Source organism: Panthera onca, chromosome C2 (genome assembly GCF_046562875.1).
Source record: "Panthera onca isolate mPanOnc1 chromosome C2, mPanOnc1 haplotype 2, whole genome shotgun sequence".
In the NCBI taxonomy this organism is placed as follows: domain Eukaryota; kingdom Metazoa; phylum Chordata; class Mammalia; order Carnivora; family Felidae; genus Panthera; species Panthera onca.
In genome coordinates this window covers 48,971,237-48,986,975 of record NC_138347.1, presented here as the reverse complement: position 1 = coordinate 48,986,975, position 15,739 = coordinate 48,971,237, and the positions used below count along the sequence as shown (strand labels likewise).

The window sequence follows — 15,739 nt, the reverse complement described above, 5'->3', positions numbered from 1 at the left end:
TTGCCAAGTTGTATTTTCAATGCAATGTTGAATAAAAGTGGCAAGAGTGGGCATCTTTGTCTTGTTCCTGATCTTATAGGAAGTGCTTTAAGCTATTCATTGTTGAGTATGACATTAGCTATGGGGTTTTAATATATGGCTTTTATTATGTTGAGGTATGTGCCATCTATACCCATTTTGTTGAGATTTTTTATCATAAATGAATGCTGAATTTTGTCAAAAGCTTTTCCTGCATCTATTGAGATGATCACATAATTTTTATCTTTCATTTTGTTAATGTGTTGTATCACTTTGATTGATTTACAGATGTTGAACCATTCTTGCATCTCTGTAATAAAGCCTACTTGATTATGGTATATGATCTTTTTAATGTATTGTTGAATTTGGTTTGCTAATATTTTTTGAAGATTTTTGCATCTATATTCATTAGGAACATCGACCTGTGATTTTCTTTTTTTGTAGTGACCTTGTCTGGTTTTGGTATCATGGTAATGCTAATCTCATTAAATGAGTGTGGAAGCATTTCTTCCTTTTCAGATTTTTGGAAGAACTTGAAAAGGATAGGTATCAAATCTTTTTTTTTTTTGTTTTGCATGTTTAGTAGAATTTATCAGTGAGACAGTCTGGTCCTGGATTTTTTGAAGTTTTTTATTCAATCTCCTAACTAGTAATTGGTTTATTCATATTCTCTGTTTCTTCTCGATTTAATCTTGGTAGATTCTATGTTGTTAGAATGTCTCCATATCTTGTAGGTTGTCTAATTGTTGGCATACAACTGTTCATAGTAGTTTCTTAGGATCCTTCATATTTCTGTGGTATCATTTGTAACTTCTCTTTTATTTCTGGTTTTTTGTATTTGAGTTCTCTATTTTTTTCCTTGGTGAATCTAAAGGTTTTTCACTTTTGTTTATCTTTTTGAAGAAACAGTTCTTAGTTTCATTGATCTTTTTTTGTCTTTTTAGTCTTCATTTCATTAATTTCCACTCTGATTTTTATTTCCTTCCTTCTACTGACTTTTGTTGTTGTTGTTCTTTTTCTGTTTCCTTTAGGTATAAAGGAAATTTGTTTGAGGTTTTTCTTGCTTTTTGAGGTAGATCTCTTGCTGTGAACTTGTCTCTTACAACCACTTTTGCTGCACCCCAGAGATTTTTGTGTAATGTATTTTTGTTTTCATTTGTCTGTAGGTATTTTTTCATTTCTCCTTTTATTTCTTTTATTTCTTTGATGATCCTTTGGCTATTCAGAAGCATGTTGTTTAATCTCTTTGTTTTTTACCATTTTCTTTCTGTAATTGATATCTATTTTCACACCATTGTGGTCAGAAAAGATGTTTTATATGATTTCAATCTTCTTGAATTTATTGAGTTGTTTCATGGCCCAACATGTGATCTGTCCTGGAAAACATTCCAGATGCATGAGAAGAATGTGTATTTTGCTGCTTTTGGATGGAATGTTCCGTATGTATATATTTTAAATCTATATGGTGTAATATGTCATTTAAGTCCAGTGTTTCACTGTTGATTTTATGTCTGGATGATCTATCCATTGGTAAGTGAGGTATTAAAGTCTCTACCTATTTTTGTATTTCTGTCAATTTTTCCCTTTAGGCATGTTAATATTTGCTTTATGTATTTTGGTCCTCCTATGTTCGGTGCATATGTATTTATAAATGTTATAGCTCCTGGTTGGATTGACCCCTTTATCATTATGAGTGATGAGTATACCTGTACCAGATTTCTTTTTGTTTTCATTTGCATGGGATATCTTTTTCTATCCCTTCACTTTCAGCCTTTGCATGTCCTTACTTCAGAAATGAATCTCTTGTGGGCAGCATATAGATTTGCCATGTGTATTAATCCATTCAGCCACTCTTTGTCTTTTGATTAGAAGATCTAGTCCATTTATATGTAATTATTGATAGGTATCTACTTATTGCTACTTTGTTAATTTGTTTTCTGACTTTTTTTGTAGTTTATTCTGTCCCTTTCTTCTTTTTCTCTCTTCACTTGTGGTTTGATAACCTTCCTTAGTATTGCATTTAGATTCCTTTCTAATTTTCTTTTGTGTATTTACTACAAGTTTTTGCTTTGTGATTACCATGAGATTCACATATCTTATATATATAACAGTCCATTTTAATTTGATAGCAACTTAAATTTGAATACATTTCAACACTCTACATTTTTAACCTCCCCCCATGTTTTTTTTTTAATGTTTATTTATTTATTTTGAATAAGAGCAAGCCTGACTGGGGAAGGAAAAGAGAAAGGGAGAGAGAGAATCTGAGCCTGACTCAGGCTTGATCTCACAACCATGAGATTATGACCTGAGCTGAAATCAAGAGTCGGATGCTTAACCAACTGAGCCACCCAGACGCCCCTGTTTTATGTTTTTGATGTCATATTTTACATCTTTTTATGTCATATGTCCCTTAACTGATTATTACAGTTTTAGTTAATTTTACTACATTTGTCTTTTGACCTTTATGCTAGCTTTATAATTGATTAACCCATTACTTTTATAATATGTTTAACTTTTCCTATGAGACTTTTACTTTTGCATGTTTTCTTGTCATTAATCAGTTCCATTGCTTTTCAACTGAAAGAAGTCTATTTAATATTTCTTGTAAGGCCTGTTTAGTGGTGATGAACTGCCTTAGCTTTTGCTTATCTGAAAAACTCTCTCTTTACATCTTTCTGAATGATAATCTCACTGTAGTTGGGTATTCTTTCCTTTCAGTACTTTGAAAATTTCATGCCACTACTTTCTGGCTTGCAGTGTTGCTGCTGAAAAATCTGCTGACAGCCTTATGGGATTTCCCTTGCACATAAGTTTTTTTTTTTTTTCCTTGTGCTGCATTTAGGAGTATCTCTTTGTCTTTACCTTTTGACATTTTAATTATAGTGTGTCTTGGTGTAGATTGCTTTGGATTCATCTTTTTTGGAACTCTCTGTGCTTCCTGGACTTGGATGTCTGTTTCCTTCCCAGATTAGGGAATTTTTCAGCCATTATTTATTTAGATAAGTTTTCTGCCTCTTTTTCTCTCTCTTCTCTTTCTGAGACCTCTATAATGTGTATATTATTCCATTTGATGTTGTTCCATAAGTCCCTTAAGGCATTGTCACTTGTTAAAATTATTTTTTCTTTCTGCTGCTCTGTCTGGGTGAGTTTCATTGCTTTGTTTTCTAGCTTGGTGATCTGTGTTTTTCTGCTTCTTCCAGTCTGCTGTTGAAACCCTCTAATGTACTTTTTAGTGCAGTTATTGTATCCTTCAGTTCTGTGATTTATGTTTGGTACTTTCTTATATTTTCTCTTTGTTGAAGTGCTTGCTGTGCACATCCCTTATACTTCCAAGTTTGGTAAGCACCTTTATGAACATTATTTTGAGTTATTTATTAAGTAGATTACTTATCCCTATTTCATTAAGGTCTTTTTCTGATGTTTTCTCTTGTTCTTTCACTTGGAACATATTCCTCTGTCCCCTCATTTTGTCTGATTCTTTGTGTTTGTTTTCTATGTATTAGATGAAACAGCTACCTCCCTGAGTCTTGTAGGAGTGGTCTTAAGTAGTGATTTTATCCGTGGGGGCCAGAAGCACAGTCCCCTCTGGCCACCAGAGCCAGGTGCTCCATGGATATCCCCTCTGTGTGCATGTGCTGGGCTGTAGTGTGGGGAGTGGGTGGGTGGGGTTCTTTCCCAGGCTGTCGGTGACATATTTTTGGCAGGGGTCGGGTCATGGTGCTCTCCTCAGTGGCTGTATTGGGGGCGTGGGGGAAGGTGTAGCACTTGCCTGGCTGGCTATGGCTCAGCTGTGGCACGGGGTGTGGGGTGATGTTTGCCTGCCTGGCTGTGATGTTCCTGTGGTGTGGGATGGGAGCCCCACATGTGCTGGCAGTGTGGAGGGAGGTTGCCAAAATGGCACTCACCAGCACTGGCGTTAGTAAGGTAGAGTAAGATTGCAAAAATGGCACCTACAGTGCTTCTGTCCTTAGAGAAAGCTCTAACAGGTCCCTTCTTTTTGGCAGTTACTTTAAGAGTAGTGTGTCTCCTTTACACATGGTTTAGGTGCTTTTCAAACTTCTTTTAATACCATAAGATCTAGTAATTCCACTACTGGTTATTTACTCAAAGAAAATGAAAACACTAATTAAAAAAGATACATGTGCTCCTATGTTTAAGATATGGAAGCAACCTAAGTAGGCCATTGATAGATGAATAAAGAAGATGTGGTGTGTGTATGTATATATATATATATACATATATATATATACATACACACACACAATGGAATATTATTCTGCCATAAAAAGAATGAGATCTCGTCATTTTCAACAGCATGGATGGACCTAGTGGGTATTATGCTAAGTGAAGTAAGTCAGACAGAGAAAAGCAAATAACCATATAATTTCACTTTATGTGGAATCTAAAAAAAACAAAACAAACACATACACATGCAAATGAACAAATAAACAAAAACAGAAATAGATCCATAAACACAGAGAACAAGCTGATGATTATCAGAGGAGAGGGTGGTGGGGTTATGGGTGGTTATCAGAGAGAAGGGGAGTAGGAGGTACAGGTTTCCAGCTATGGAGTGAATGAGTCATGGGGATGAAAGGTACAGCATAGGGATTATCATCAATGATATTATAATAGCATTCTGTGGTGATAGATGGTAGCTATACTTGTGGTGAACATAGCATAATGTATAGAGTTGTAGAATCACTATGTTGTACACCTAAAACGAATATAACATTGTGTATCAACTCTACTTCAGTTAAAAACTCTCTTTGAAACAAACAAACAAACAAACAAGCAAACAGATATTGCTGCTTTTGCTCTGGGTTCTGGGGCGAGTAAGTCTGTGAGTGAGTCCTTTAAGGGCAGGTTTTCCATTCCCTATAGTTCTGGACATGGTCCCTGTTGGTTTTATGTTTGGAGGGCTGGTCTCAGGGGTGCAGGACTGAAGGGTTGAGGTGTCTGATATGGAGCACAAACTCCTTGCTCCTCAGGGAAAAGTTCCATGTTGGTGAGATTTCATTCTGATTGTGGATTGCAAGTCTTTGGGTGGGTTTTGGTGAAAGCATATCTCTGCTTCTCCTATCCAACTCAGTGTGGCCCTTTTATCTTTTGTTGTGGAGATGCTGTCCACCTAGTTTTCAGGACTTTTTCAGAGGAAAATTTTCCATATGAAGCTATATATTTGTTGTGTATATAGGTGAAGGTATGTTCAGTATCTTCTGATGCTGACATCTTGAACCCAACACCAGGAGGTTTCTTAAGGGATCTATCTCACGAGAAATATAACAATTCAACAGTGAAAGAAGTATTTTAGAAATCCAGCCTGTAATACTGTAGCCAGAATATAGTCAGCCTGTATCTTCTACTGGGGAGCTCTTAAAAGTACCATGTCTGGGTCCTATCCTCAACCAATTAAGTTGGAATCTCTAGGGTGTGAGGCCTGGACATTGGTGCATTTTTTTGTTTTTTGTTTTTTAATTGAGAGAGAGAGAGAGAGAGAGGGAGAGAGAGAGGAAGGGGGGGGGAGAGAGAGAGAGAGAAAGAGAGACAGAGAGAGAGAGAGAGAGAGAGAGAGAGAGAGAGAGAACCCAAGCAGGCTCTGCACTGTTAGCCCAGAGCCCCATGTGGGATTAATCTCAGGAACTGTGAGATCATAACCTGAGTTGAAATCAAGAGTCAGACGTTTAACCAACTGAGTCACCCAGGTGCCCTGGTGTTTTTAAAACGGTTTCATGTGATTTTAATGTTATTTAGGGTAGAGAATGATTGTTCTTTTCTATTTTCCTTTTTCAGTTTTTGCCCAGGAAATATTTCATGAGTTTCTTCTATACATATAGCACTTCTTATTTTTTGTTTTTTAGAAGTAAGCATAGATTGAAGTATATAAACTCCCACGAAATGCCATGGTCATTTTACCCATTAGCATCACATCTAAACTTTTCTGCATAGACTTATCTTTATATGATTAAATAATTAGCATGTTCAAGGATTGTGTTTCTGTCTACTTTTCTATCCCGGAAGTTATTAATACTATATTACTACATTAGTAAAAAGTCACTAGAAAGAGAAAATTGTATTTTTTAAGTGAGGTGCCATTTTGTAGATGTTGATATTCTTTCGAGGTACCAAGACCACATTTTGATGTGGTGACATTTCATATCAAAACAAAAAACCTTAAGTAGTTAAATACATTTCAGAATGAATAATATTTCTAATTGTTCTTTCCTGCTGTAGGCAATGTGCTTAGGTTTTTGACATCAAATTACAGAGAATAGTAATTTTGTATATAGAGTATTTAAGCTAATAAGACAGAGTAAGGGACCATCTAAAGCAAGAGAAATATTTTTTCTCACAAATTCATTTTGGAATCTTTTAAATATGGTATCTCATCTCTCCCCAATTTACGATGAGTTTCAAGAGGTACGTGGTTTTTCCCTAGGGTTTTCAAATAGTGTGTGGTTGAATAGGGGTTTGATTAGAGATCTGTTTGATTGGAGAACCCATGTCCCCACCCCGTCCCCACCAATATTACATTGTCTATGTGTCCCTAGAAAATCTGGGAATGTTACACATAGGTGATATTTGAAATCATTTTTGTGTGTTTCTTTTATCTATGATATGATTTAGCCTTTTTTTCCCCCCAGGATAATACCCTTCAAGCTGAATGGCCCTCAGCAGATGAATCCACCACCAGCAGTATTTCACCACTTGATTTCAGCTCTGGTCCTCCCTCAACCAATGGCAGGGAACTCTGGTCAGAAAGCCCTTTGGGTGATTTAGTGTCTACACCCGAATTAGCCTTTCCCGCGAAGGTGGGCCTCAGTTCTTCCCCAGAGGTTTTAGAGGTTAGCAGCTTGACTCTTCATTCTGTCACCCCAGCAGTGCTTCAGACTGGCTTGCCTGTGGTTTCTAAGGAAGGAACTTCTGGATCTCACATATTAGAAGATGGTAAGTGATTCTAATCACTTTTCATACTTTTTTACTTTATTATATCAGATGACAAAGGTTTTGAAGAAAGAATGCCACTAAGGCTAATAGAGAAGCATGGTAACATCTATTAGGAGGAAATATCTTGGAAAAGCTGTGTGAGAGAGGAAACAATCAGATTTAATTGGTTGGAATGGAGATTCCAAATAGGTAAATAACAAGACATGAACTTGGTGGGGTGGGAGTGGGGGATCAGTTAATAGATGTTTTGAACATCCTATGAAAGAATACATAATTGAATTAAATTACTATTAAAGAACTACTTTATTAACTTGGATGTTAAATGTTATAGTGATAAACAACATCAAAGAAAATTATTCTAGTATCTTTTAGTAGTATTAATTGCGGGGGCCCAATATAGAGAATTTAGCTTGCATTAGGCTTGACAAAGGGAGAATGTAAACCAGGGTAGCTATAGCAGAGATTAGGAAATGAAAATCAAGTAGATGATTTAGTTGTGGCAGAAAGGAAAAATCAATATGACTTATGGATGGAGTATATTTGTGAAAGAGGAAGTTAAAGATATAAATAATGAGTCCAGGATTTTAAACATTGGGTAAATCTGGAGGATGATGGGCAATAAATGTAATAAGGAGATCAGAATTCAAAGACAAAATTTCCTGGATTTTCTGTCTAGTTTCCACTAGATTCAGTCTTTGTTGTCAATATGGTTCTTTATTTTCATGGAGTAAAAAACTAAAATCTTTAAAGATGAATTATTTCAATAGCTGAGATCTTGTTATCCTCAGGGAAGGGGGTATATTCATGAGTGATTGTACCACATCACAAAATCATGAGATCCTCTTGCTTGCTTATATATCAAAGTAAAAATCAGCACTGTACATCCTAACTTAATGAGAAAAACAAATAGCTTGCTTTATTAGGAGAACTAGGAATACATTTTGACAATTCTGTAGATTAATTAATGGAAAACTTTATTTTTAGGATTAATCAAAGTTGAAGGGCCAGAAGATATTCTTTCTGTTCATTCATTGCCTTCAAGTCCATTCACTCATCCAGTGCCAAAGGAAACGATATCATCTGTGGAAGACTCTGAAGTGTCTTTGACATCCTCACCATATCTGGCCTCCTCTGTCACTTTAGATCTTGCTAAAGAAACAATGATACCTTTTGGCTTGGACTCTTTGGCCTCCAAAGTCAAAGGCCAATTAGAAGTGAGCACTTTGATGCCAGACACATCCATAGAAAAAGAGTTTATATTTGAGAGTGGTTTAGGTTCAGGGTCTGGGCAAAAGGTGGATCTGATTTCTTGGCCATGGAGTGAGACTTCATTTGAGAAGAGTTCTGAACCACTGTCTAAGTCATGGCTTGAAGATCAGGAATCACTTATGCCAACTGAAGGTATAGATGAGAAATTAGGTATAGATGACAAAGATTCCACAGGGCAAAGTACTGAGCATTTAAAATATGGATATTATGATAGATCCACACACTTTGCAGAGGAAGAGCTCATTGGTGGACCTACTGTGCCCATCTTTGCAGAGACCACAACTGAATCTGCATCTCTAATTCTCTCCAAGCAAATATCAGAGGCACCTGACATTGATGATTACTCAGTTACCAAAGCACCTCTTCTATTGACAGCTATAGCAATCTCTGCTTCTACTGGTAAACCAGAGCTACCATTTCTAAAGAAGGATATGGAACAAACTATAGAATCATCCAGCCGTGAGTGGTTTGACAGCAAGGTTTCAATTATGAAGCCAGATATGCAACCTTTGGGGACCATATTGCCAGAATCAGATGTAGTTTGGGCAAGAACTTCTTCCCTGGGGAAATTGTCCAGAGACATATTGGCAAGTACACTACAGAGTACTGACAAGCTCTGGCTGAAATCTTCCATGACACAGTCTACCAAATTGTCTCCAACCACAAGCTCCACCCTGCTAGAGGATGAAGTAATTATGGGTGTACAGGATATTTCATTAGAACTGGACCGGATAGGCACAGATTACTATCAGCCTGAGGTAATCCCTGAGGAAAATGGCAAGGTTGGTAGTTATGTGGAAATGTCTACAAATGTTCAGTCCACAGAGAGGGCTATTGTGGTGCAACCCACAGAAGGAGGTGACTTGAGTCATACCCAGACTGCAGGAGCTTTGGTGGTTTTCTTCAGCCTCCGAGTGACAAACATGATGTTTTCGGAAGACCTATTTAATAAAAACTCTTTGGAGTATAGAGCACTGGAGCAAAGATTTTTGGAACTGGTAAGCACAAGAAATGAAACATGGGTATTAGTGAATAATCGTGTATGTACTAACCCTCTTTCTCCCAAACATAAAATCTGAGCCAGTGAAAATCTGGTCTGTTGTGCACATTGATTTGTAAATAGCATCATAGTCTACGGTTGGTAGAAAAACAATACAACAGATAGATACAAGAAATGGGAAACACAAATATGGCCTGAAGGTTATATAATAACTTAGATACTGAAGATTGTATTCCATGAATCATGGAACTGAAACAAATTTACAATTTCTTTTCACATTTTATTATGAGACCAGTTTTCTGTAGGTACTAATAATACCTTGACTGTTGTGAACCTTGGTTTTTGTTAAATGTGTTATTTTTATTTTGGGGGGGGACAGTAAGAGAGCACAAGCAGGGCAGAGGCAGAAAGAGAGAAGGGAACAGAGGATCTGAAGCAGGCTCTGTGCAGACAGCAGAGAGCCTGATATGGGGCTTGAACTTGAGAACTGCAAGATCATGACCTGAGCCAAAGTTGGATGCTTAACCAACTAAGCCACCCAGTCATGCCTTGACTGTTGTGATTCTTTAGTGAAACAGAGAGAATAAACTCTCTGTTATCTAAAACTGTCTATGAGTTTCATGGATTCTTAAATATTGCTGTGAAAATCTCTTGACTCTCAACTCTCTTGACTCTCAAGTGATTGGCAATTTATACTTTTATTGATGAACAGTTTAAATAATTGAAATACTGAATGTAGAATTGAAATAGAATATAATGTCAAAAAGTGGGGGAGGGGCTCATTCTTGTTTTTTGGGTGGGGGTTGGTATGTTTTGAACAAAATAGCAAAACCTTGTTTTGACTGACTACTTTTCATGTATTGTAGCTGGTTCCCTACCTCCAGTCAAATCTCACAGGGTTCCAGAATTTAGAAATCCTGAACTTTAGAAATGGCAGTATTGTGGTGAACAGCCGAATGAAGTTTGCCAAGTCTGTCCCTCCTAATGTCAACAATGCTGTATACATGATTCTGGAAGACTTCTGTACCACGGCCTACCAGACCATGAACTTGGCTATTGATAAATACTCCCTCGATGTGGAATCAGGTAATGGTATTGAATGCTGATGGTGGTTTCTTAATAGAATCCGGTTATTATTCTTGGGCATTTTCTTCTTCTTCTTTTTTTTTTTTCTCCTAAATTCTTTTTTTTTTCAATATATGAAGTTTATTGTCAAATTGGTTTCCATACAACACCCAGTGCTCATCCCAAAAGGTGCCCTCCTCAATACCCATCACCCACCCTCCCCTCCCTCCCACCCCCCATCAACCCTCAGTTTGTTCTCAGTTTTTAACAGTCTCTTATGCTTTGTGCATTTTCTTCTATAGTGAATCAAGGTAAATTCAATACTTGTAGGAAAAAGAGTATTATGTCAGGCAGAATCTCCACATCTTGGTAATTATTAAATTATCTCTTCAAAGGACATCAATATCATTCTCTTTTAAAAAGGGTTGTTCACATGTATTACCTTGTTTACCTCCCATTCCCTTTTCTTTTCTTTTTTTCCCCCATTCCATTTTCTACCTGCTCTGTCTAGCTTTCTTTTACTTATCCCCTGGATCTGCTCTACTCATCTCTGAGTTGCCAAACCCAAAAGATTTGCACTCTCTTTCCTTCTATATTACTTTCCTAAGCTGTTTTATCCATTTCCATTATTGTAAATCTTATATAAATGTCAGTAACTCTCCACATTTATTAATGCTTATTTATTTTTGAGAGAGAGAGAGAGAGAGAGAGAGAGAGCACAAGCAGGGGAGTGGCAGAAAGAGAGGGAGACACAGAATTCGAAGCAGGCATCTTTTAAGTAAATTGAATCCTTCTGTCAGCTTCACTGTCTTGAGAAATGAAAGCCATATTCACTCACCTACTTAAGCCAGGAACCTGGGAAGTCATTCTGATAACTCAGTTTCCATCACCCCCAAACTTATATTAATTCTGAAAATTCTAAATATGTCTTAAATCTGTGTACTTCATTATCACCTTTCGTTTGAACCAGTTTCCCCACTACCTGTCTTATTCCCCTCCCCTATACAGACCGCAGCCAGGGTGCTCTTTCTAAAACATCAATCAGATTATTTCACTTCCCTACTTGAAATCTTCAGTGGCTGCCTGGTTCAATAGCCATGAGCTCTGGTCCCTATTTTTTTCCCCGTATCATCCAGTGAAACTAACTTCTTTGCTCACCATATTGTACTCAAATTAGCTTGTTTTACTTCTTCAGATTCAAGAAACTTGCAAGAAACTTTGCATATACTTACTGTCCCTGTTGCCTAAAACTCTTTCCCCTCTCTGCTGATTTCTGTTCACCTTTTATGCCTCAGTTCAAATGTTTTTTCCTCAAGATTTTCACTGACTCACCCATAATCTGGATTGGATCTTTCCTTTTAGTCTTTCCTATAATATAATATTCTTTCCTGCTATAGAGTGTATAACTTTTGTAATAATGATTATTTATGCACATAGTTGCTTTGTGGCTATTTTTCCAGTTGAGCTATCCACAAGGACAGAGACTTGTCTGATTTATTAATCACTTTCTGGCTCAAACCTAGCACAGTATCTTGCATGTAAGAGATACTCAAAAATACTGTGACTGGCTGAAATAAACCATTGTTTTTATTTGGAACACTTGGATGCAGAGGATACTGTTGGATCCTCAAACTTTGTTCTCTTTTTCCTTCCATAGAGAGAACAGTGATTTTGAGTAGGAGTAAGGTGAAATGCCTAGGTTTGTATTTCTCTAGTGCCTTTTACTCTCAAACTGGTTTGGGAGTCAACACTATTCTTTAACTGGGAGAAAAGCCAACATTCTTCCCTTTGAAATTTTTGAAGGAACATCATTCATTCAAAATGAGGAAAGTGTGGGGCAGTGGAAGAAGAAATTAATTATAATTTGGAAGGCCTGGTTTCTTGCCTCTGCTCTGCTGTTTGTCATTTGTGTAACTCCAGATGAGCTATTTTATCTCTGAGGCTTAGTACTTATATGTTAAATCGGGATAGTATTATTACCTGGTCTATATATTTCATGGGGGATAGTCTAAGGATTAAACAAAAACCATGCAAAAACATTTGACTACCCACACAAATACAAACAGTTATGATTTATACAACTTTTGCAAAAGTCCACCTACTTCTTTTTAAAGAGATTATAATAGGGGCGCCTGGGTGGCTCAGTCAGTTAAGTGTCCGACTTTGGCTCAGGTCATGAACTCACAGTTCATGGGTTTGAGCCCTGTATCAGATTCTGTGCTGACAGCTCAGAGCCTGGAGCCTGCTTTGGATTCTGTGTCTCCGTCTCTCTCTGCCCCTCCCCTGCTCTGTCTCTGTCTCTCAGAAATGAATAAACATTGAAAAAATAAAAAATAGAGAGAATTACAATAAAGAAGTGCCTTCACTTCAGTTTTGTGTGTAACTCACATGTCAGCTGCATGGCAAGTCATCTAGGTTTATAGGGTCACCTTTTCCTTTAATATTCAAATGAACTGGAATCAGCCTCTCCCTTGTGCAGTGTAAAACCTGCATTCACGGCCTTCTCACTCTCACTATCTCTAGGAATTATCCGGGAATTTAAATATTTCTTAATTATCTCCAGCTCTGAGTTAGTTGAGCTGAGTTTCCAGTCACATTTACTTTGACCCATGTGGTTGTTCTTTATGTTAACCCAACGCAGATCACAGTCCCGTTTTTCACTTCCCAGAACACCTCTAACCCAAGGTAGTTGATTCTGTCAGATATTTGCCGATGGTATGAGGGTGATGGAAGAGGCTTTATTGTAGCGTTGCAGGTGGCTTAAGCATATTACTATTAAGCTTAACCATCCTAAATTCCTCAGCAAATCTTTCAAAGGCATCTCTTACTGGCCAACTTTTTCTCCAGGACCCAGTCAGCTACCATGTTATTCTGGCTGCTCTTGCTGTCTTTCCAGACCCTCTTCACATTTCCTTCACTCTTATTTTCCTGAACCCATAAATCCTTCTCTTAGCATTCTACTGGGGAAAAAAACCAGAATGTATTCATTGTACAATTTAGATCCTGTCTCCTATCTTAAGCTGAGCTCTAAGTCTACCTTTGATTCTTCCAAACAGAGGGTCATGCATTCTGGGCATCCTCACCTTCAACCCGCACAAAGACCTAGAAAGAGACCTTCAAACTACAGCCTTTTATTTACATGATTATATATTAGTCTTGGTTTTTCTCAGTCTGGAAGCAAAAGGGAGCAAGATTTTTTTTTCCTCTTATACTCTATTTTCCTTCCCTCCCTCCTGCAAAAACATTCACCTGTACCCACATAGAATGGCCACGAAGTTTTCAAATTTCTAAGTAGGTATTTTCCTATAGCATGCATATTTTTAGTTAAAAGACTTCCAATTAAAACACTATTTTATCCCAAGATGGACTAGAGACAAGGCTGACTTGTCTCTTGCCTTACTTGTTTTCACGTCATGTTTCAGAAATTTTTGAACTTTTATCAAGAAAAGGGAGCCACACAATACCATCCTTCCCACCCCCTATATACACTCCTTTTCTTCACGTCTAAGATTAGATTATTTTCTCATTACAGAGTGACAAAATGAATACTAGGGTAAAGATGCATAGACTTAGGAAATACACAGATGAATCCTGCATATAGAAACTGCCCATCTGTCATCACATTTGGATGCTCTCCTTGTTATAAGAGCATCTTATTAGTGTCTCTTATATTAATGTCCTAGGGCTGCTATAACAAAGAACCACAAACTGATTGGTTTGTAACAACATAGCACTTTATTCTCTCATAGTTCTGGAAGCTAGAAATCCAAAATCAAGGTGTTTGGTAGGGCCACATTTCCTCTGAAAGCTCTAAGAAAAATTCCTTCCTTGCTTCCTTCTAAGCTTCTGGTGTTTGTCGACAATCCTCGATGATCTTGACTTATGGATGCATCATGCCAGTCTCTGTCTCCATCTTTATATGGCCTTCTTTTCTGTGTGTTTGTGTCTCTGTGTTCAAATTTCCCTTTTCTTTTAAGGACATCAGTTATTGGGTTAGGGTCCACCCTAATCAAATATGACTTCATCTTAACTTGATCACATCTGCAAAGAACCTGTTTCCAAATAAGGTCATATTCTGAGGTTCTGAGTGGACATGAATTTTGGGGGCTATACTATTCAACTGCGCTCATCTCCACATTCCTTCATAGGATAAAGGAAAATAAGCTGCAGAGATCCAAAGTCCAAGACCACAGATTTGTGCAGGGTATCTTTAATCTCCAGAGCAGCAAGGAAATCATTGATTCTCAAAACCATATTAGTTTCTCTGGAAACAGAGACTATGCTCTTTATTTTTTTTAGCTCCCCTTACCTTTTGGCTAAACTTCATGATTTTTCATCTAGATGAGTCTATGGATCATCTCCACCTATTTCACCTGTCTTTGGTATCTGTGTCACCATTTGCCACTCACAGATTGCTGTTTATCAGTGAAGACATATAGTGGGATGTTCTTCGGTAGGATAGAAGACCCATCATGGTCATTGTCTTGTATCACTTTTGACTTGTTATTGTCATAATTATTTAAAATTTTTATTTTTTCTCATATAATAAAGAAAAATAGTTACTGAAGTCAAAATATTATTGGGAATGGCCTCAGGTGGTATAGGGGTGATTTATTTTTCTCACATTGGCTTCAGCAAATTTCAGATGTTCTTAGCTACTCTTATTGGGTTATATCCACCCCTGAGGCTCCTATCAGTTCTTCTCTGGGCTCTGTTTCCTCATCCCATGTTCTCAGTGTGGAGAACTGGCATTTAGCATTGTATACAGAACACAGGTAGTACTGTAACTACTATAGTAGGTTAGGGTTGGTGCAAATGAATGGTATATGAAAACTATGTTGAATTTAGATTGATAATTACATGGCATGTGTTTTAAGGCTTCCACATGCTTCTTTGATAAAAAATGTAAAAAAAAACCCAGGTCATTGGGTTTTATACTTTAGTTCTGGGTTTCAGAAAATTTGACAAAAGTTCATCAATCCAAGGATGGGTGAGAATTTTTTGTGGTATTGGTGGTGATGGTATACTTTAATGGTTCAGGAATGGGGTTGTCCTCTGGTACTTTGCAGTGGGAGAGTGTTACTGGAGGGGCTTCATGTATCCCAGCCCCTGTATTTTGCCTTTTCTTGTATAATTCTCTGGTTTGTTTGATATTTTAGGTGATCAAGCCAACCCTTGCAAGTTTCAGGCATGCAATGAATTTTCTGAGTGTTTAGTCAACCCCTGGAGTGGAGAAGCAGAGTGCAGATGCTACCCTGGGTACCTGAGTGTGGAAGAACTGCCCTGTCAGAGTCTCTGTGACCTACAGCCTGACTTCTGCTTGAATGATGGAAAGTGTGACATTATGCCTGGACATGGGGCCATTTGTAGGTATGTTGCATAGAGATTTTGGCTTCCCAAGGTTATAGATAACTTCCTCTGTAGTCATTGTCTACA

The 15,739-nt window shown here is 37.5% G+C and overlaps 1 protein-coding gene across 2 annotated transcripts in view; it reads left to right on the top strand.

The window, feature by feature from the left end:
* IMPG2 (interphotoreceptor matrix proteoglycan 2) overlaps window positions 1-15,739 on the top strand; it is a 97,351-nt gene that overhangs the window by 64,076 nt on the left and 17,536 nt on the right. For both annotated transcript variants that reach the window (XM_078452970.2, XM_078452969.2), the window contains 4 exons: window positions 6,666-6,969; window positions 7,954-9,236; window positions 10,105-10,324; window positions 15,463-15,673. In XM_078452970.2, coding sequence (XP_078309096.1) covers window positions 6,666-6,969; window positions 7,954-9,236; window positions 10,105-10,324; window positions 15,463-15,673 — 2,018 coding nt within the window. The remainder of the gene's footprint in view (window positions 1-6,665; window positions 6,970-7,953; window positions 9,237-10,104; window positions 10,325-15,462; window positions 15,674-15,739) is intronic.